Source organism: Hoplias malabaricus, chromosome 7 (assembly GCF_029633855.1).
Source record: "Hoplias malabaricus isolate fHopMal1 chromosome 7, fHopMal1.hap1, whole genome shotgun sequence".
Classification (NCBI taxonomy): Eukaryota; Metazoa; Chordata; class Actinopteri; order Characiformes; family Erythrinidae; genus Hoplias; species Hoplias malabaricus.
In genome coordinates, this window is record NC_089806.1 from 29,385,830 (window position 1) to 29,405,076 (window position 19,247).

At 37.6% G+C, this 19,247-nt stretch overlaps 1 protein-coding gene across 3 annotated transcripts in view; it reads left to right on the top strand.

Annotated features, from left to right (window-relative positions):
• The window catches only part of galnt14 (UDP-N-acetyl-alpha-D-galactosamine:polypeptide N-acetylgalactosaminyltransferase 14 (GalNAc-T14)), a 134,253-nt gene extending 115,804 nt beyond the window's left edge, over window positions 1–18,449 (top strand). For 2 of the 3 annotated variants that reach the window (XM_066676587.1, XM_066676589.1), the window contains 5 exons: window positions 49–132; window positions 5,344–5,488; window positions 13,901–14,020; window positions 15,502–15,806; window positions 18,251–18,449. In XM_066676587.1, the coding sequence (XP_066532684.1) occupies window positions 49–132; window positions 5,344–5,488; window positions 13,901–14,020; window positions 15,502–15,660 (508 nt within the window). In that variant the 3' untranslated portion in view covers window positions 15,661–15,806; window positions 18,251–18,449. The remainder of the gene's footprint in view (window positions 1–48; window positions 133–5,343; window positions 5,489–13,900; window positions 14,021–15,501; window positions 15,807–18,250) is intronic. The other variant, XM_066676588.1, reaches the window with a different exon arrangement.
• The last annotated feature ends 798 nt before the right edge of the window (window positions 18,450–19,247 follow it).

A 19,247-nucleotide genomic window follows, 5' to 3' on the forward strand; every position in this document is an offset into this window, starting at 1 on the left:
CTATGAAAAAGATTGCTCTCTCATTCTGCTCTTTCTTTCTCTTATCAGTATTAGCGGCAGGGAAGAACTACGGAAGAGTCTCAAGTGCAAATCCTTCAAGTGGTATCTGGACAGCGTCTATCCAGAGCTCAAGTGAGTGTGAGTGTGTGTGTGACAGAGAGAGAGAGACAGAGAGAGAAAGTGAATGCATGAGTGGCACTGGAGATTTTTATATTGTTATTCAGATGTCTTTATTTTTCTGTGTGATGAATGGCTTTTCATTGTAAGAGGCTCCTTTTACCCAGAGTGCTGATCTGTCTGCCTTTATTGGTCTCCAGGGGGATATTTTCTTCCCAGTGTGGCAGATATTTGACTAGAAAAGCCTTGCAACCATTCTATCACAAGGAAACCACACCAACCAAACAAGTTTTTGCTTGTATGTGAGTGTGTGTAATTGCATTCCTCTAACCCTTTACTGAGTTAATGAGTCTATGAGACTATGGCTTCATTACTTACAAGTCATTTCATCTCTGTCCACTGGAGCTGTGTTCTTCTGGGTCTGATGAATGGATTTGCCAGACCAGCACTATACATTTCTATACACCTTAATATGACCAGCAATACACTCTCTAAGGCAACATGAAAACTGAACTCCGTTGTGCCCTGAGAGCAGCATCAATGCTCAGACCCAATATGAATATTTACTGAGGTGCCACAGAGTTTGATTAGTAGGCACTTGGATAGGTTTATCTAATATATTTTCAGTTACTGTGAAAGGTTGCACATGGTCATGATGGAATGAATGCATATGAAGCCGGACCCGCGGCAGCACCTATAGAGGGGTGTGGGCTAGAAGGTCTGAGGCATGAAGCTGCGGCTGCAATGGAGAAGGAGGTGGGATGATAAAGGGAGGGGTGGGATGATGCATAGAGTAGACCGTAGAGTAGACAGCGTCGAGTGCCCAGAGCGCTGGACAGGATACAGGCCTACCGCAGCACCTATAGAGGGGTGCGACTAGAAGGTCTGAGGCATGCAGCTGTCTGAGGCATGCAGGTCTGAGGTGGGATGATAAAGGGAGGGGTGGGATGATGCATAGAGTTTCAATAAGTTTGATGTGTCACATGACCCTCTTCCCATTGAAAAAACAAAAGTTGAATAAAAAATGGCCGACTTCAAAATGGCCGCCATGGTCACCACCCATCATGAAACGTTTCCCCCCTTCCATATACTAATGTGCCACAAACAGGAAGTTAATATCACCAACCATTCCCATTTTGTTTAGGTGTATCCATATAAATGGCCCACCCTGTATATCATGCATCCCTAGAGCAGACTGAATTAATGTATATGTTCTTTCCTGACATTATGACTGTATATTTTACAGATACCTGTATATAATGAGTTAATAGTTTTCTTTTTCTACCTGTAGATGGATGTTCAATTTTTTTGTAGTAAAGGCAGCAGCTCCTTGTGGAGTTGCTTAATCTGCACTTTGTCAAAAAATTTGCTTCTATGATGCAATCACCCCATTAGCCCCCTGTATAAAGCTTAGGCCCCCTAATCATTAATCTCTAGTGATGGGGCTGATTACAACAGTAGTGTTAAAGAAATGTGCTAAACTAGTTCAGACCCATTTGGGAAATATTTGCCATATTATCGTCATCATCATCATCTTTTCCGCTTAATCAATTTCAGGGCAGTGGTGGAAACAGGCCAAGCAAAAGATGCCCAGGCATCTCTGCAACTTCCACCAGCTCTTCCTGGGTGACCCCCAGTTGTTTCTAGGCCAGCTGGGAAATATAATCCCTCCAGCATGTCCTGGATCTGCCCCAGGGCATCCTCCCAGTTGGATGTGCCTGGTATAACTCCAATAGTAGACAATCAGGAGACAGGAGTCTGAATAACCTCAACTGGCTCCTCTCAGCACAAAGGAGCAGTGACTCTACTCTAAGCTCTTCCCTAATCAGTAAGCTCCACACCAGAGTACAGAGAGTATGACCAGCAACCTTCTGAGGGAACTAATTTCGGCCGCTTGGATCTGCAATCTTGTTCTTTCAGTCATTGCCTAGAATGCATGATTGACAGTGTGTACGTACATTGAGAGCTTTATTTATGGCTCAGTTCTTTCTTTACCACAAAGGTTCAGTACAGTGACCACATCAGTGCAGATGCTGTATCAAACCTGAAATCAAACTCACGATCCTTTTTCCCATCACTCGTGAACAAGACCCCAAGATACTTAAACAACTTCATTTATGAAATGAAAAAGGATGAAGAGATGATTTATTGAGCAGTTGAAAGCATGTATAAAGTAATAATGGGAAAACATTTTATTTTCATAAGTATAGCAGTTAGTCTCCTCAGTTACTAAATGTTCACAGAGTGTTGTGAAAGAAGAGGTGATCCAACACAGTGATAAACATTCCAATGTCCCAAATTATTTGCAATGTTTTGCTGGTATCAAATTAAAAATGGGCATTTTTTTTTTACAAACTACAAAATTGCTCCCTTCAAACATGTGAAATCTTGCGTTTGTACTATTTTTAATTAAATATAGGATTTATATGTGTTGTATCCAACAATCTGCCACAAGACTAAAACTAAAACTGGGGCATTGTGTTGGGATGTGTGTTGGAATGTTGTGTAAAACATTAATAAAAACTGAATATGATGATTTGCAAAACCCTTTTCAACCTATATTCAGTTGAATACACTACAAAGACAAGATATTTAATGTTCAAACTGATAAACTTTATTGTTTTTTTGCAAATATTCACACAATTTGAATTTGAGGCCTGCAACAAAATGCTGGGAAAATTGAAGAATGCTCAAAAACCTGCTTGGAACATTCCACAGGTGAACAGGTTAATTGGAAACTGTTGAGCAACTGAAGTTCAAGCAACAATGTGAAAGAAATTCACCTACAAAATTCAACAATTAGTGTCCTCAGTTTTCCTTATTGAGTGTTGTTAAAAGGAAAGTTGATGTAACACAGGTACATTTAAAGCATCATACACTTTCTGAGGTGTTCAACACTCAAACAAAATCAAAATGTGCTTATTGCTTAGTGTATCTGTTTGGACAGTAAATATTTTGTCTTTGTTGTGCATTCAATAGAATATAGATTGAAAAGGATTTGCAAATCATCATGTTTTGTTTTTAATTATGTTTTACACAACGTCCCAACTTCATTGGAATTGGGGTTGTAATATAGCACTTTTCCATAATCCAAAGTGTTTACAGAGATCCACAAAACACCAAATGCTCCAGGAAAACTGCAGTAGAATTAGGCCGTTTTTAAGCTGAGTGAAGTAGCACTAGTGAAAGCAGTCTGTCCCAGTCCCCCTGCCCACAGCAGCGGTTGAAGCCTGCCACAGATTGGCAACCATAAAATGACTTGCATATCAAGCAGATGAAATGGCAGTTCAGAGACATGTTTAAGACCTTTAGTACGTCTTAATGTTCTCTATCTCGGAAAAGCCAGTCCAGTGTTCATTCTTGTCTTGTGTTCTTTGCTAAAGGCCTTTGAATCTGAAGAAAGTTTTTTTTTTCTGTGAAGGAATATTTGTGTGATGTGTGTAGTGTACAGGTACAGGTAGAGAGGGCCAGCATTTCCACAGGGCAATATTGATATCTATGTGTGGCCAGACCAACATAGAAAGCAAAGAGAAGTGAACAGCCCTGAGAGAGGGCATGTTACTTAATTTACTGCTCAGGGTGCATTTACCCCACTATTTCTTTACATAGATATTAGTGTTGTAAAATAGTGCTGCAATATTAATGCTTAAAATGTGTGCTATAGCACTTATAAATTATTAGTACATTATTGAATTCTGTTTTTATTAAGTTTTGCACAACGTCTCAACATTTCCATTTATTTTAACCCTACTCCTTGTTTCCTAGTGTCATCCTTGGAAAAAAGTGGTTATAGTCATCTACAAAGTGAGACAACATTTGAAGAGCCTAATAAGTTATCAGAGCACAAATAAAAGAGCTGAGCTTCATTCCCAGCCAACTCGCGCTGCTCTCAACGTAACTGTGCACAGATCTGCCCTGATTTCAGGGCACTGCAGGATTTTAGGTCAATTTAAGGCATCATACACTTTCAGAAATGTTCAGCAATCATATATAATCACTCACAGTTAACTCTTCTATGATATGAAACGAAATTTTGCTTCATTTTTTTCCAGTTCTTCCAGTTCCACGTTAAATGTTGCAGTAGTAATATCAGGCATTAAAATGTAATTATATCATAATATATAATGTGCTATTATTTGTCATTGTATAACATACAACTAAATATCTTCCACATTTAACCCATCTGTGGCAGTGAACACACAGACAGTAGTGTGCTAGGGGCTGTAAACACACACCCAGAGTGTCAGGTCCTCTAAACATTAAGCCAAGGCTGCCTCCAATTGATTGACTCCTCTAATTGATCCACCATTTCAGGTGAAACTGGAAATGGACTAGCAACCTGCCAATACATAAGCATACTAATAGTCAGGTTTTACTGCAAAATCACTGCATTGACAAAATGCTGCATACATTCTGAACACAACTAATTACTATTGGATATGGATTCATGAAAGTGGTTGTAAGAATGAATTAATTTCCTTTAGGTAGGCAAACAAAAGAGTAAACTTGATAGATTTGTTATGCTTCCTAGCTTTGCCTTTACTCACTTATGTTTCATGTTTCTCTTTCTTGAGCAGAGAGACCGTGTAAGAGTTTGTGATAAATGAGTCTAATGGTTATGTAAGCATTATCCTAGATAAGGAATAGCCAGTGAAACATGTTAATAATATATTGGATGTTAGAATGTAATTCATAGAGCATACCTTGCCCACAGGAGCAAAATTAATTCATTTGTAAAAGGAAAAAATGCAGTTTCAAGTTCCTTGGGGATTTAATAGTATTTTAAAGACCCTTTCACACATGAACTCCAGAGAATTTCTAGAGAAACTCAGGAGTATCAAATCCGGAGATGTCTCGGAGTGGTTGTTCACACATGCAGCACACAGTGGGAGAGTTTCTGCCTTAGGCGTGCTCTTGCAGTGGGAGATAAAATACATGCTTTAGACTTGGCACACAGCACATTTACTCCATGTGCAGAAGAAACATTTTTGACATGTGACTTTACCCAGAACATTTACTAGGGCTCGGGGATGATAAAGTCCGGGTAAGGTCTGGCACACGTTGAGGGTGGTTGCATTCACACATACAGCTCTTCCGGGTAAACTCCGGAACATGTCAAGGTTACCGTGCATGTTGGAAAGGGGTATTAGAGTTGCATTACAATTACATTTTAGTCCAAGAATAGGTTTGATCCATGTAGTATAACTCACAATGCTCCTGTTGAAGGGTTCCAGATGATTCAGATGCGAAATCTGGAGTCATACGGCAGAGGCAGAACTGTTTGGAGGCTCGACGAGTGGAGTGGCAGGACCTGCCTATGCTTGCACTGGCCCCCTGCATTGGCACCAAGGACATTCCAGCTCTAAATCAGGTACCTTAGGTTTAGTCAATCTTTGCTTGGGTTTTCCATCCACTGAGTGTTTGTGTATTTTGTAAATCTTTATTATAAAACTAACTTGCCCGACTTTTAATGGGAATTTTCACCACATGCTTTTAAAGGAGACTCCAATTCTCCTTACTCTTGTCTCCATTCCACACTTCAGGACAACTATGTTTTCATACCACCACCTTAGCTTAATTTTAGTGCATGTGTAGATTATTGCGCACACATATAGCACTGTGCAATTATCAGAGGCCACAAGACAGAGGCCTCATTCATTCATTCATTTTTTAATTTATGGTTATTTATTGATTGATTTATTGAACGCCCGTTCACCTGGAGAACAGGCACTAGGGCAATATACAGGGCTTGAATTATTGGGAGGTAGTGGTGGGGGGCTCTGACCCCACTAATTAACCCCCACCCAAAAAAGGGTAAAAGCAATAGTTTGAGAGGTCAAAAATTTATATATCCTTCTTACCTATAATGTTAAATAAATAGCATATCCATGCCTGGAAGAATCTTAAAATATGATTTCAAACACCCCTATACATCACCATACAATTCTTTGTTAGGTTTTACATGTCCTCTGCCTGCCTCATGCTTATTATTGGTCATGTGGACTGCGTCCTCATTAAAACAGCTCCTGCACAAGCCAGAGAAGGCGTTACATGTAAGTCGTTATCTAGCTTTTTAAAAACACTTTATTGCCTTCAGTAAATCACTTACATGAAGATGTTAGATTGTTCAATTTTACTGTTCCACCTTAAATGCTGCAGTGGCAGCACACATGTTTCAGGCTGAAGATATGTTTTTTAGGCACTTTCAACAAAACTCAGTCAGTTTTTAAGGTGGATTCAAATAAGAAGCCAGGTTTTTATGTGGACTGTTTGCATTTTCTGCTCAACATAAGCAGGAAAGTATAAAACTCCTATACAAAACCGTTTTAAGGTGGATGGGAAAATTTGAACAAGAACCTAAAAAAACCCTTCAGAATCTAATGGCTGTAGTAGTGAGGTATTAGTTGCTGCTATGAGTAGTTCTGCAGTAAACACAAATATTACTGCAGTGAATCAGTACATTGACTTATAAACTCGAAGTACATGGTTAAGGCATTAATTAATTCATTCATTAATTATCTGTAACCACTAATCCAGTTTAGGGTCACGGCCCGTTTCACCACCATCTTTCAATCATCTAAACCAAAACTTGATATATTTTTTGATATAACAGTTTTTTCAAGAACAGAACAAATTAATGCAAATGCTTTTGCAGTGCTTTTTATTGATGAAGCTCATAAAAAATTCAGTGACGAGTAAATTGTTCTTGTTTGCTATATTCAAACTACTTAAACTTTAGGTTAATTTTGTTGAATAAAATGACAATATTTATTTTATTATCATGCAACAGTTAGCATAAAATCACAACAGAGTAGGATAATGTTGGAAGTTTTAATTACAATTATGTTACACAAGAAACAATTTAAAATATTTGTACACAACTTTATAAACAAAATTATAAATAAATCATATAAATGTGAAACTTAACTACACAGGCTACTTTAACCTTTCATTAAATTCAAAAGATGACAAAATATCTTTTCTAGCAAACATGTTGAGAATGTTATATAAATGGAAAGGTTAGAACCTTGGTCAATTTGACTTGATCTCTTTGCTTAATTCAAGGGTCTACAAGTGGAAAAATAGTGAAACAAAATGACGACGTGACATCTGGAGACATGGCAAACTGGAGAGTTAATGAGAGCAGATTTGTGGTTTTGGGTAACAGATAGTCACACTGTCAGAGACTGTAGTGTTCTTTGTCATTTATCATACTCAATAACAGTCATTGACAGGATGGGGCTGTTTGACTAATTTGTAAAAAGCACATTTTTCAGAGCTGTCCTACCAAAGATGCAACGTACATCTGGACAAATGCGAAATGTCTCGTGTTTCCATCCACTACACATTTATGAATACCTTTTAGATAGGCTCCCATGATCAGGGGTAGCATAGAAAAGAGCAAGATGGAGAGATCTGAGTGGGGTTTTGCATAGATCAGAACCATTTTATATCAAAAACAATCATTATATAAAAAATGTTTGATTTCATATTTATTAATCAAATCAAATCAAATTTATATATATAGTGCTTTTTACAAAGCAAAAAAATATATTTTTTTAACATTAATTTTAATCAATATGCCTTAGCCAGGGGCAGCAGGTAGTGTCACAGTCACACAGCTCCAGGAACCTGGAGGTTGTGGGTTCAATTCCCACTCCGGGTGTCCGCATGCATTCCCTCCAGGTGCTCCGGTTTCCTCCCACAGTCCAAAAACATACATTGGTAGGTGGATTGGCGACTCAAAAGTGTCCGTAGTTGTGAATGTGTATGTTGCCCTGTGAAGGACTGGCGCCCCCTCCAGGGTGTATTCCTGCCTTGTGCCCAGTAATTTCAGGTAGGCTCTGGACCCACCGTGACCCTGAACTGGATAAGTGGTTAAAGACAGTGAATGAATGACTGAAGATGGTGATTTCAATATTGGCGAATGTGAATGCAATGTATTAAATAAAATGAAAGTTGTTTTAAAACTACACAGCAGTTAACATAAAATGACAAAAAAGCAGGAGAATATTTAAATTTTTTATTATAAAGTAATTATATATGTTACACAATAATGCCTTAAAATGTAATTGTACACCCAATATACTAAATAGATTGAATTATTTTTTTAATTAATTCACACAGAACAATGAACTGTGTGTTTATAAGACACACAGGACTCCCAAAGATTCCAGTGCAATATTCAGAGTTTGCTGACAGTTTAAAGCTTCATCAAAAATTGATTCTGCTCCCAGTACCCAGGTCTTCACACTCTCATCGTCAAAATTTTTACCATTTACTTTCATCCCTCACCTCAGATCAGTGATCAGAAAACATAACTAGGCATATCTTGACCTGATTCTGAGGAGTTATAAATGCTTAATGCTTAGTCTTTTTCTCCACTTTGGCAGTTAATGAAGCACTTAGATTTTTCACAGTGAGTCATAAAGTCTGATTTTTGGTAAGTTTCTGCACCCAGATGGATTTGGTTTTATTCAGAAAACCCTCTGAGGTGGTCTAAATTCAGGTACCAATCTGACAAACCAAACTGTGGTTTTGCCACACTTTGTTGTGGATGTCAAGCTGTTTTAGGTTTCCTTCATACAAGGACAATTAATGTTGATGAGCTTGAATATGGGTGGAGCTTGGGAGATGTTTATGGTGAGCAGAGTGCTGTTGTTTTACTGCTGTAGAGGCTGAATAGGGGCATAGGGAATAGAGTGGAGCATCACATTTATCAATAACCTACATTTATCCCCAAATGAATATCCAAATTCCTTTGGAAGGAGAAAAAGACCAGCCATTTTTTACTGCTGAACAAATACATGGGCTAAATCCCATATGTTTCCCTACACCCTTTGGAGTGCACACACAAGGTCTTAATACAACGGTTTATTCACTCACATAATTTGTTGTATGTTTAACTATAAAACCATTTATAATCAGCTATAAGCTTCACATCTTACAAAATAGGACTTGACATGTTCACACAGCCCTATAAAATGATCAGATCTGAGTCACATTAATGCAAAAAAATAAACAAATAAATAAATCCGATTTGGGTAACTTCAGCCTGTTAGTGTGAATGTAGCTTTAGTCAACTCTTAGCAAGGAAGTAGCATCTATAGAGACAGCTTCTGTAGTAAGGTACTACAGTCTAACCCCACATTAAAAACACACATTTATGTGTACAGAAGTAACCACTTGTAATATAATGTAAGTGCTCTGAACCCATGATAAATAAGCACTTCTGCAATCTCATTTAGAAGGTACCTTTATTGTACTGCAAAACATTGAGGACTGTAAATATAGACTTGCAAGAGAAATTGGCCACAATAGACTAATGATAAGTGGTGACTGAAAACGTGCAAGCATAACCGTAATTCCATTTCTTTTTTAGCAACATTAATATCTCTGTCTGAAATTGCAACTTTTCTTTAGAAATTAAAGTCAGTGCCCTTGACTTTATTAGAGTTACAGGAATGACAATCAGGAATGTGTTACACCTAACACATTTAGTCACATTGCAAGACACTCTGGAAGACACTCTGGATTGCATTAAACTCTATGCAGCTGGGGGCATAATAAAAGGCAGCAGTTTTACAGGAGGGTGATATGATTTAATTCAGATAACTTTTTTGTGTGTTAATGTAATTATATTAACAGAGATTCCCTCTGCTTCCTGACCCATCTAATCTGCCCCAGCCTCTCTCCTCTGCCCTGTATACCTTTGGACAGCCAGCTATAAAGTCCTGCACACTTATTATTAATCAATGCATTCTTAATTCCTTAGGCCTCCACATGTCAATATGTGTTACTGCAGGATAATGTCTGAAACCAAACATATGCATAGTACACCTCATTATGGTTATACATGGTAATACCATGTGATCATATATGAAACTGATCATATGGGGTGCTGTCATCACCAGATGCAAAAACACATTTTCCTAAGCCATTCTCCCTCATTAAATGAGCCACTCATGAGGCAGTAAAATAAAGGCAATATTCACATTTACCTCAGCTGGTAGTGAATGGATTTCTCCACTTGTTGAGTGGAACAAAAGGTTACAGTTGGAAGCTCTGGATCAGTTAGATAGTGAAATATTAACTGTCAAGGTAAGAAAACCAGAGCTGAACTGTAATGATTATAATTAGAGAGGGGCAGATCAGTATTGTGAGAGACTAAACCTGATGTGGCACTACCAGTAAATTTAAAAACCTGAACTTGGGTGACATTAAAGAATAGACACTAAACATTTTGTAAATTTGTTGATTCAGATACATTGTGTCAGTATTTGCAGTTTCGTAGTTTATGATCTAATATAATTTAAATTTTTTGTTTTCAATTGCTGTGTAAGGATAAAGTTAATGTTGAATGAATGATTAATATAATTTACACTTATAGAATGCTATAAAAGACACCAATATTTACATTTTTGGAATATTGGGGAGAAGCCTCTACCACCACCATTGTGTAGCATCCAACTAGATGATGTGACAGCAGTCAATCAGCAAATGCACACTCACCACTCATCAGTTATCAGGGGGATAGGAGACATTGTCTTATGTTTAAATTTTTTCTTTTCAAATTAAGTTATAGGCCACATTTTTCAAATATTTGAGTTGGAAATTATAAATAAAAATCAATTTTCAAATTGCTGTTAGTGTAAAAAAGTTTAATGTCTGTGTCTGGCTGCTGAGTGGTAACTGGTCTCCATATATGCATTTTAAACCACCTAGCAGTTGAAACGTTAGGTAACACTTTACAGTAAGGTGCTGTTCTTAAGTCTACATGACACCTACATAAAGCCTTTATGACAATAATCATATATAAACACAAACATGGAGGTAGGAGAAGGTTTATAATGACCTTTTTACACATTCATTCATTATCTGTAACTGCTTATCCAATTTGGGGTCTCGGTGAGTCCAGAGCCTACCTAGAATCATTGGGCGCAAGGCAGGGAATACACCCTGGAGGGGGCGGCAGTCCTTCACAGGGCAACACAGACACATTCACTCACATACTCACACCTACGGACACTACCAACGTGTGTTTTTGGACCATGGGAGGAAACCAGAGCACCCAGAGGAAACCCACGTGGACACGGGGAGAATACACCAACTCCTCACAGACAGTCACCCGGAGCGGGAATCGAACCCATAACCTCCAGGGTGTGTGACTGCGACACTACCTGCTGTGCCACCGTGCCGCCCTTTTCACACAGTACCATATACTTTTACAGAGTAACATTTACTAACTGACAGATCATGAATATTTAAATAATAAACATTTACTAATGGAAAGACAATGAACTTTTATAGAGAAACTTTACTAATTAACTTTTACGCAGTAAAGTAAGTGTTATTAAACCCATTTAAATCACCAGAACAATTCATCCACATGAGTAAAAAGATGTTTTCACAAGAGATATGAAGAATTTCTAAAATCAGATTTACGTTTTTCATGGTTAGAGACCATTATCTCTTCATGCAGTGCTCTAGATCACATTGAGCTAAAATTATTCTGAAAATTTTGATAAAAAATGTGAGCATTATATTATGATTCAAGTACTTTAAAGGCTTTAAAAAAATTGCAAAATATCATACATTTCTACATAAAATATAATTTTACTTAACACACTTGTAATTTCATTTGTTACGGGATGGATATTTACATGATTCAGTAAATTAGAAGATGATCTTAACTAGCACAAAATATGGAACCGTGGATGTCAAAGCAAAACAAAATAAATAGAGTGTGACTAGAGGCATCTAAGTGCCAATAATCAAGTCATGAAATGACATATCAAGACTCCAGAAGTGGAAGACCTATGCTGGTATGCAGCTACGCTAAATACCTGTAAGGTAAGGACTATCTGCTTTCTGCCTCAGCAGGAGGCCAGGGATCTCAACAGAAAATCACAGAAAATATTATAATTTGCATTCTGCACCCTTTATTCCCTCTTTTATAAAGAATAAGTAAGGTATTAATGCATGATAGAACACAACTGCACACAGAGGTTTATAGTCCTAGGAATCGTATATTTTCTTTATTGCCATTTTACAGAAATGTAGCATAACGCCTTGTAACATTCAGTGTATTTAATACACAGTTTTATGTTATTGTTATATCAAAGTACTTGCTGATGGTGCAGAGTATCATCTTGAAGTTCTCACATTCATTTTTTTCTCCTTTTGGCAAGTAAAGTCACATCATTACTACTATGCCGTGTGACATAAGAAAAAAGAGCTACAGGATCAGTTGTCATAACTATGTCATGTTACCCCAGAAAAAGTTACACACCCTAATGTCACCAGATGTCTATGTTACTTGACATAGTTATGTCAACTTGACATCAAAGTTCACAAAAGCAGCCTTTATGACAATTGATGTATTTTTGAATAAGTGTTTATAAATGTTTATGTATGTTTATATCAGTTGTCATAAAGGCTTTATGTAGGTGTAGCCATGTAGCCTTAAGAACAGCACGCTTCAGTAAAGTGTTTCCAAATTGCAAATAATTTAAGTGATATACATTTATAAATGTTTGTAAACACCTACTAGGCTGATTGATAGAATAATAGGGTTTTTAGAAATCCATTTAACCATCAAACATGCCCCAACAAATGTGAACTGTTGTTTTGTCAAACATTTTTCACAGTAGTCTGATTGATTGATATGAACCACTCTGGTCCCCTTGCATTTTTTTGTTGGTATCTTTTGTATGGTTTGCAATGTATCATATGCCAAAGGTTTGAGTACACTTGCCTACATAACTTCCTAAATAAACAATATTAAATTTGTCCCCATTTGCTGAGTAACAATCTTTACTCTCCTGTTGTTGGAATCTAATTAAATGCCATGTGTTATGTGTGTTATAAGTGAGTAAAACATTATAGCAAAATGATGGGGAGAACTGTACAATTGACAGTTGTCTTCATTACCTTGTTGGGCCACCTCTAGCCTGGATACAAAGTGAGATACATTTTGGCATGGAGGCATACAACCCTGTGGCACATTTGCCCACAGATCTTTTTTCATGAATATTTGATGTTGATCTAAACAATTCATGGCATTTACCCTAGAGAGAATTAGTGAGGTCAGACACTGATGTTGTATGGTTAGTTCTAGATCACAGCACTCACTGAAACTCTTCTGAAAGCTATTGGATGGTGCTTCTTCACTCCAAAGAGCACAGTTCTACTGCTTCACAAGCCATAGCTGCGGCGATTTACTAATATATCCCTCCAGTCCATGCTTGGCATTGGGCACGGTGGTATTAGGCTCATTTTCAGATGCTTTAGTGTTCCATTTCCTTGAAGTAGTGGCATGTCTTAATATTAGGGGTGTCTCTTTCACTTACAAACACTATTCGTCACTGTCCAAAGAAAAACATGTATCTCTAAAATAGTAACTTTACAGGAGAATGAAAAATCCTGCTTAACTTTTAATGGAAGTCACTGAAAAAATTCTACTCCAAGTAATTTTGGAGACTTTCTATTGGTACATTCATCATGTCATTTTCACATAATAAGAAGCACAACAGCTGTGTTCAAATGATGTGATAAATTAAAAATGGGAGATGCATGTTTTTCTTTGGACAGAATATGCATTTTTAACTTTTAATATGTTATGAAAAATGTTACAAAAATGATAACATAATAAGCATCACCTGTACTTGCAATGATTTCTAAAGGCCAACTTATAGAGACATCTGATTCTGTTCAAAAGATCCATAAAGCAATACAAACATGCTCCAAAATCAAGAAGCCATCTAATACTGTGTCTGTGCAGGAGTGGATCTACACGCACGGGCAGCAGATTCGACAGCAGCAGCACTGCCTATCTGTCTCCACCACCTTCCCAGCTTCGCAGATCCTACTCATGCCCTGCAACATCAGCGACGGCAAGCAGGTAACTCCAGCAAAGCACGCGCTGACTCTGACAGGCCATAAATCAAACTTCACTTACACCCCGCCTGACAGCTCCTACAGGAACTTCCTCACACTGCCACTATGAGTATGGCAAGACAGCTGGAGCATTAAGCAGGCCCCCATGGAGAGATTTTTTTTTTTTCTCCCGGGAGCAACCAGCAACTGTATCGCTTGACACATTTGTCATGTCTAGGCTCTAGGCTTATTCTGTCAGAATTTGCTAGATGGAGAAAAGTGAAGACATTCCATGGAAGTGTTGTAGCACTGATGAATCATATAGCACTCAAATCATGAGTACCTTCTGTATTGTGAATTTTACATAATTCCACATTAATGCTTCACTGCAGTAGTCATACCATCAATATTTTGGAAGTAATTGGCAAAATATTTTACATGTACAATTTTCAAAAACAGGCTCTTTCTTTAACTATTTCCCCAATTACAAGTTTACGTTAAAACATTTTTTCAGAATTTTTATTATTATTATTATTATTATTATTATTATTATTATTATTATTATTATTTGTGTTATAGTTGGCCTTAATGTACTAATTGGAGTCTCAATAAATAAATAAGAAAGCAGAGATGTATTTATTTAACAGAGACTATCCAAATGTGAAAACATTGGATAACTGAGGATGTTTAATTTATTATTTTTATCATGATCTTTCTAAAATATAAAAATAATTGAGTATTAAATTCTGATACCTAAAATAGTGCTTGGCCAAGTGTTTGCTGCTACATCAGTATTCAAGCGAATACTGAGTTGTGGCACCTTGTTAATTCACCTGGCTGTCAGCTGAAGGGCCCAGGGTTCAGCGTGGTCTCTGCACACGTAAGAATACAAGTTTGAAAGCAGTTGTCCCTAAGATGATATGATATATTAAACTAAATAATTTATACTCTTTTAAGAAGAATCTTGTAAAACAATTGTTGCACCTCATGCATTCCTTCATGACTGATAAATTCTGCTTGAATCCTTTCTGCTTAAAGCTCAGGTACCTGAGTTCATACCTCACGCAACCAGAGGTAATCTGAGCTGTGTTTGTAAAAACCTTCATTTCCAGTCCCTCTTTAACATTAAGAATAAAAAATTCTTTGTCAAGAAAATCCTTCATCTTCTATATCCCTCTATATTTTGCTCTCCTTCACAGGTTTCTGATTTGTTCAAATCGACCCTAAAGGAATTGTTTGGAAATATGAGTGCACAACATAGACTTCTTCAGAACACAATATTTTCAGTAATTAAATAATAAAAAAAACTCTACAATGTGACATGGTACAGAAATTTAGCAATAATGTTATTTCAAAAACTGGCATGTATTTGTACAGCACCCTCCCAAATCTTCCTGTCAAATATACTCTATAGGTTCTGTGCTAGGACTAGTTAGGTGTTCTTTAAAGGTGCTGATCGTATTTTTAATCGTCATTTGTGCCTGCATTTTGTTTTTTATATCTCAGCGCTGGCAGAAATCTGGCACCCACGTGGAGCACCAAGCTTCACGCTTCTGCCTAGACAGCGAAATGGCTCTGGATGGCCTGGAGAGCAGCAGGATGCTGGTGATCAGCCCATGCGAGCCATCAGCCCATACACAGAGATGGGAGATACCTTTCTCATGATCCTAGCCCAGCCAAACCTCTCCCACACAGAGAGACAGAGAGAGAGCAAGAGAGAGAAAGGCTCCAGTGTGCACCTCCAGGGAGACTACAACAAGAAACACTCAGCTGACCTACTCGATTCAATGTGTGTGTGTAGCTCACATGAGGTAATGTACCTCGCAATAAGGCAAAAGGGGCTTTTCAATTGTGTCCAGCTCTGGCCCTGGCTTGGCCCTGGCTTGGCCCTGGCTTGTTTAACCAACTTTGGTATGTTCATGTAACCAGGCTGAAATCTTTTTTTTTTTTTTTTTGCTTTAATTTGACACAGATCTGATATATTCTGAGCTGTGTAGACACATTTGATATTTCAAAATCAGTTGAACCCGTACTATTTTTTCTGGTCCTAGACTGGATACTTGTCCAGTTCTTGTTAGTGCAGTCTGAATAAGAAAAGGATGAAATGCATGAGTTTTTTTCCCCACACTTTTCAGAGTAAAAGCACAAGCAGGGTGGAATGCTAGTGCCATACCTGCTGAAATTCAACTCACAAAAGGGCTAACCATATCAGAAATACTCTATCAAATATATAATGCTCTCATATATTTAATTAGATTTATTTGTAATACTCGCCTCCGAATAGTCTTTTTGTGTGTAGCTAGACTATAATGAAAGTAAATATTGTACATCATTTAAAAATTATGAAAGGTAAATTTCGGTTTTTATTTCATATCCCTTTTTATTTCCTGCACCTTTCCCATAAGACACAGGTTTGAGGTTTTAAAGCCCTTTGGAACCCATTTAGATTTTTTTTCTTTTCTTTTTTGTATAAAACTTGGGTGTTGTGTGAAACATTCAGCAAAGTTTAATAAAAAACATAAAAATGAAATATGACAAATCTCTTCTCAAAAATGACCAAAATATGCTACTCAGAGCTCTCTAAGAGCAGTGTGAGCATGGTCTAATATACTAATGACCGTTTGTGACTGACAGCTCTCTACCACTGGAGAACAGAATGTTGTTTGTGTTACCATGGCAACACACAGCCTCGAGACACAGCAGATGCATTTTTTTTTTTTTTAGGGCTTTTACTCTGAACTGCGGTTGTCATTTTACACAAGATACACAATACAACGGCACAGGCAGATAGAACTAGCATTATACATAGGTACATGTATGGACCTACAGACATCTTTTGTGTTTTATGTGTCTTTGGTGTGGTTTCGTCTGATAATTTTATTAACATAATTGTGTGAACGGCATACATTCTAGAGTGTCTCCAAATTGGTGCTTTCCCCCCCTGCTACTCTGGTGTACTGCCAACCGAATGGGTCTGTCGATTCTACATCAAGAGGAGAACAGTCCTTATCATTTTTGAGGAGAGACTGATGAGATATTTCTGTTGTATGTTTTTTATTTAAACTTTGCTGAGCGTTTCACATAACATCCAAGTTTAGTATTATACAAAAAATGTAAAATTTCAAAATAGGTTCCCAGGGGATAATGATATGATTGTGACATGCTTTGGTCAAAATACCACAAGGATTAAACAACACATAATCATTCTGTCACGCCCTCGTCTCGTCGTGTCTGTTTTTCCCGGTCATGTGCTCTTTCTCAGCACATGGCTATGTTTTGTTTATGTTCTTGTCTCCGCCCTTGTCCCGTCTTTGTTCCGCCTCCTAGTCTGTGTCATCTGTTAACCCGTCCTCCTCGTTATCTGTCCAGGTGTGTCTCATTTATGTCTTGTATTTAAGCCCTCTTGTCTCACGTCCTGTTTGTCGAACATTACTCATTTCTCCGTTGTCTTCAGTCCTGTCGGTCATGTTATCTGTCTATCTCCGTAGTTTTTCCCGTCGTCGTTTCATTCCCTTTGTCGTCGTTTAGCTTTGTTGTCCGTCTGTACCCCGTTTACCCTGTTTATTTCTTAGTGTCCAGTCTAGCTTGTTTACCTTCTGTCGAAAGTCTCTTTGTTTTGTTATTTTTCCTTGATTAAACGTTTACTGTGTTTTAGCGAATGCGTCCGCCCTCAGTCTGTCCGCTCCGTGATCCTGACACATTCTCCCTCTTTCTTAAAAGCCCTGCTCAGAATGACAGGATTTAGTGAATGTTCCTTTAAAAGAGAATTAGCCACAGCTCATGCAAGGTACACTGCAGTAAGGAACAATCAGCAGAAGCTCTAGTTTTCTTCATTCACATTTTTACCATAAAGCGATCAATAATCACGTTATGACCACCGCTTTGTTTCTGCACTCACAATCCATTCTCTCCAGCTCCACTGATAAGACAGGAACTCTTTGTATTTCTACAATTACAGATTATAGTCCATCTGTTGCTCTGCATACTTTGTTTGCTCCCTTTTACCCTGTTCTTCAAAGGTCAGGGCCATCACAGATGATTTGGGTGATTTGGGTGGTGGATCATTCTCAACTCTGCAGTGACAGAATACAGTCTGTACCTGTAGAACTACAAAGCGCTCCTGAGGACAGTGGAGCTGAGAGAATGCGCAATGAGTATAGAGACAAGATAGTGATCCTAATGTTATGGTTGAAGTTTTGGCTGTTAATTGGATCGGTTATTTTTTTATGATAATGCCCTTTTGCTTTATTTATAGGATCCCTGGGGTGCCAATCACACTGAGAGTCTACAGAGGAGGACTGGGCAGGTGACCACATGTCAGACATGCACAAATCTGAATGAGGCTCTTAAAGGAACACTGGAGTATTACGCACAAGATCTTTTTTCATTTTTACCACTGAATTGATTCCAAAGCACTTGTGTAAAGAATCTGCTTGCAAATGAGCATTCAATAAATTGCCTATTTTTCTTAAAGATGTAATCGTCTGTTGTTTGTGTTTCAGGGGAAGATGTAGTGTGTACATGCAAATAGATATTTACTGGTGGACCGCTTTTGTCAGCTAGAGTGTAGAGGTTCCAGACAGTTTCTGTTCTCTTATTTCATTATATTTGTATGGTGAATTTTTTTTTTTTAGGTTGAGTATGTATATAATCATGGTATGCTCTACATAGTTTATCACATAAAATGCATTGAATTTTACAAATCCAGTTTTTACAATTATTTTTTTAGAAATAAAATTAGTAACGATAAGCAACATTTACACCCTAATTAAGCATAAATGTTTTAAGTTGTATTTTAGCCGCTGGTGTTTTCAAATTTTAACATTTATCATTTTAGTGTTCTATTAGTTTTCAAATTCAAATACAAAACTGATTAATTTTGTGATTTGAGACTCCACAATATCACTGCTGCACAGTTTAAGGTGGAACAGAATATCTGAATAGGAAGCTGGTGGCTAAGGAGCCCAAAATTCAAATTCATAGTGAATGGTAAATAATTTTACAAACCCTAATTTATGAATTGATTTGTTTTTATTGCTATTTATTAGAGTTTATTAACTGAATGAATACAGGTAAATAAATTAATTGGAATGGAGGAAAAAACACCAAGGAGTTGGTGTTCAAAGTAAGTGTCACGCCCTCGTCTCGTCAAGTCTGTTTTCCCCCGGCCATGTGCTCTTTTAGCACATGGCTATGTTTGTTTATGTTCTAGTCCCGCCTCCTCGTCTGTGTCATTTATTAACCTGCTTCCT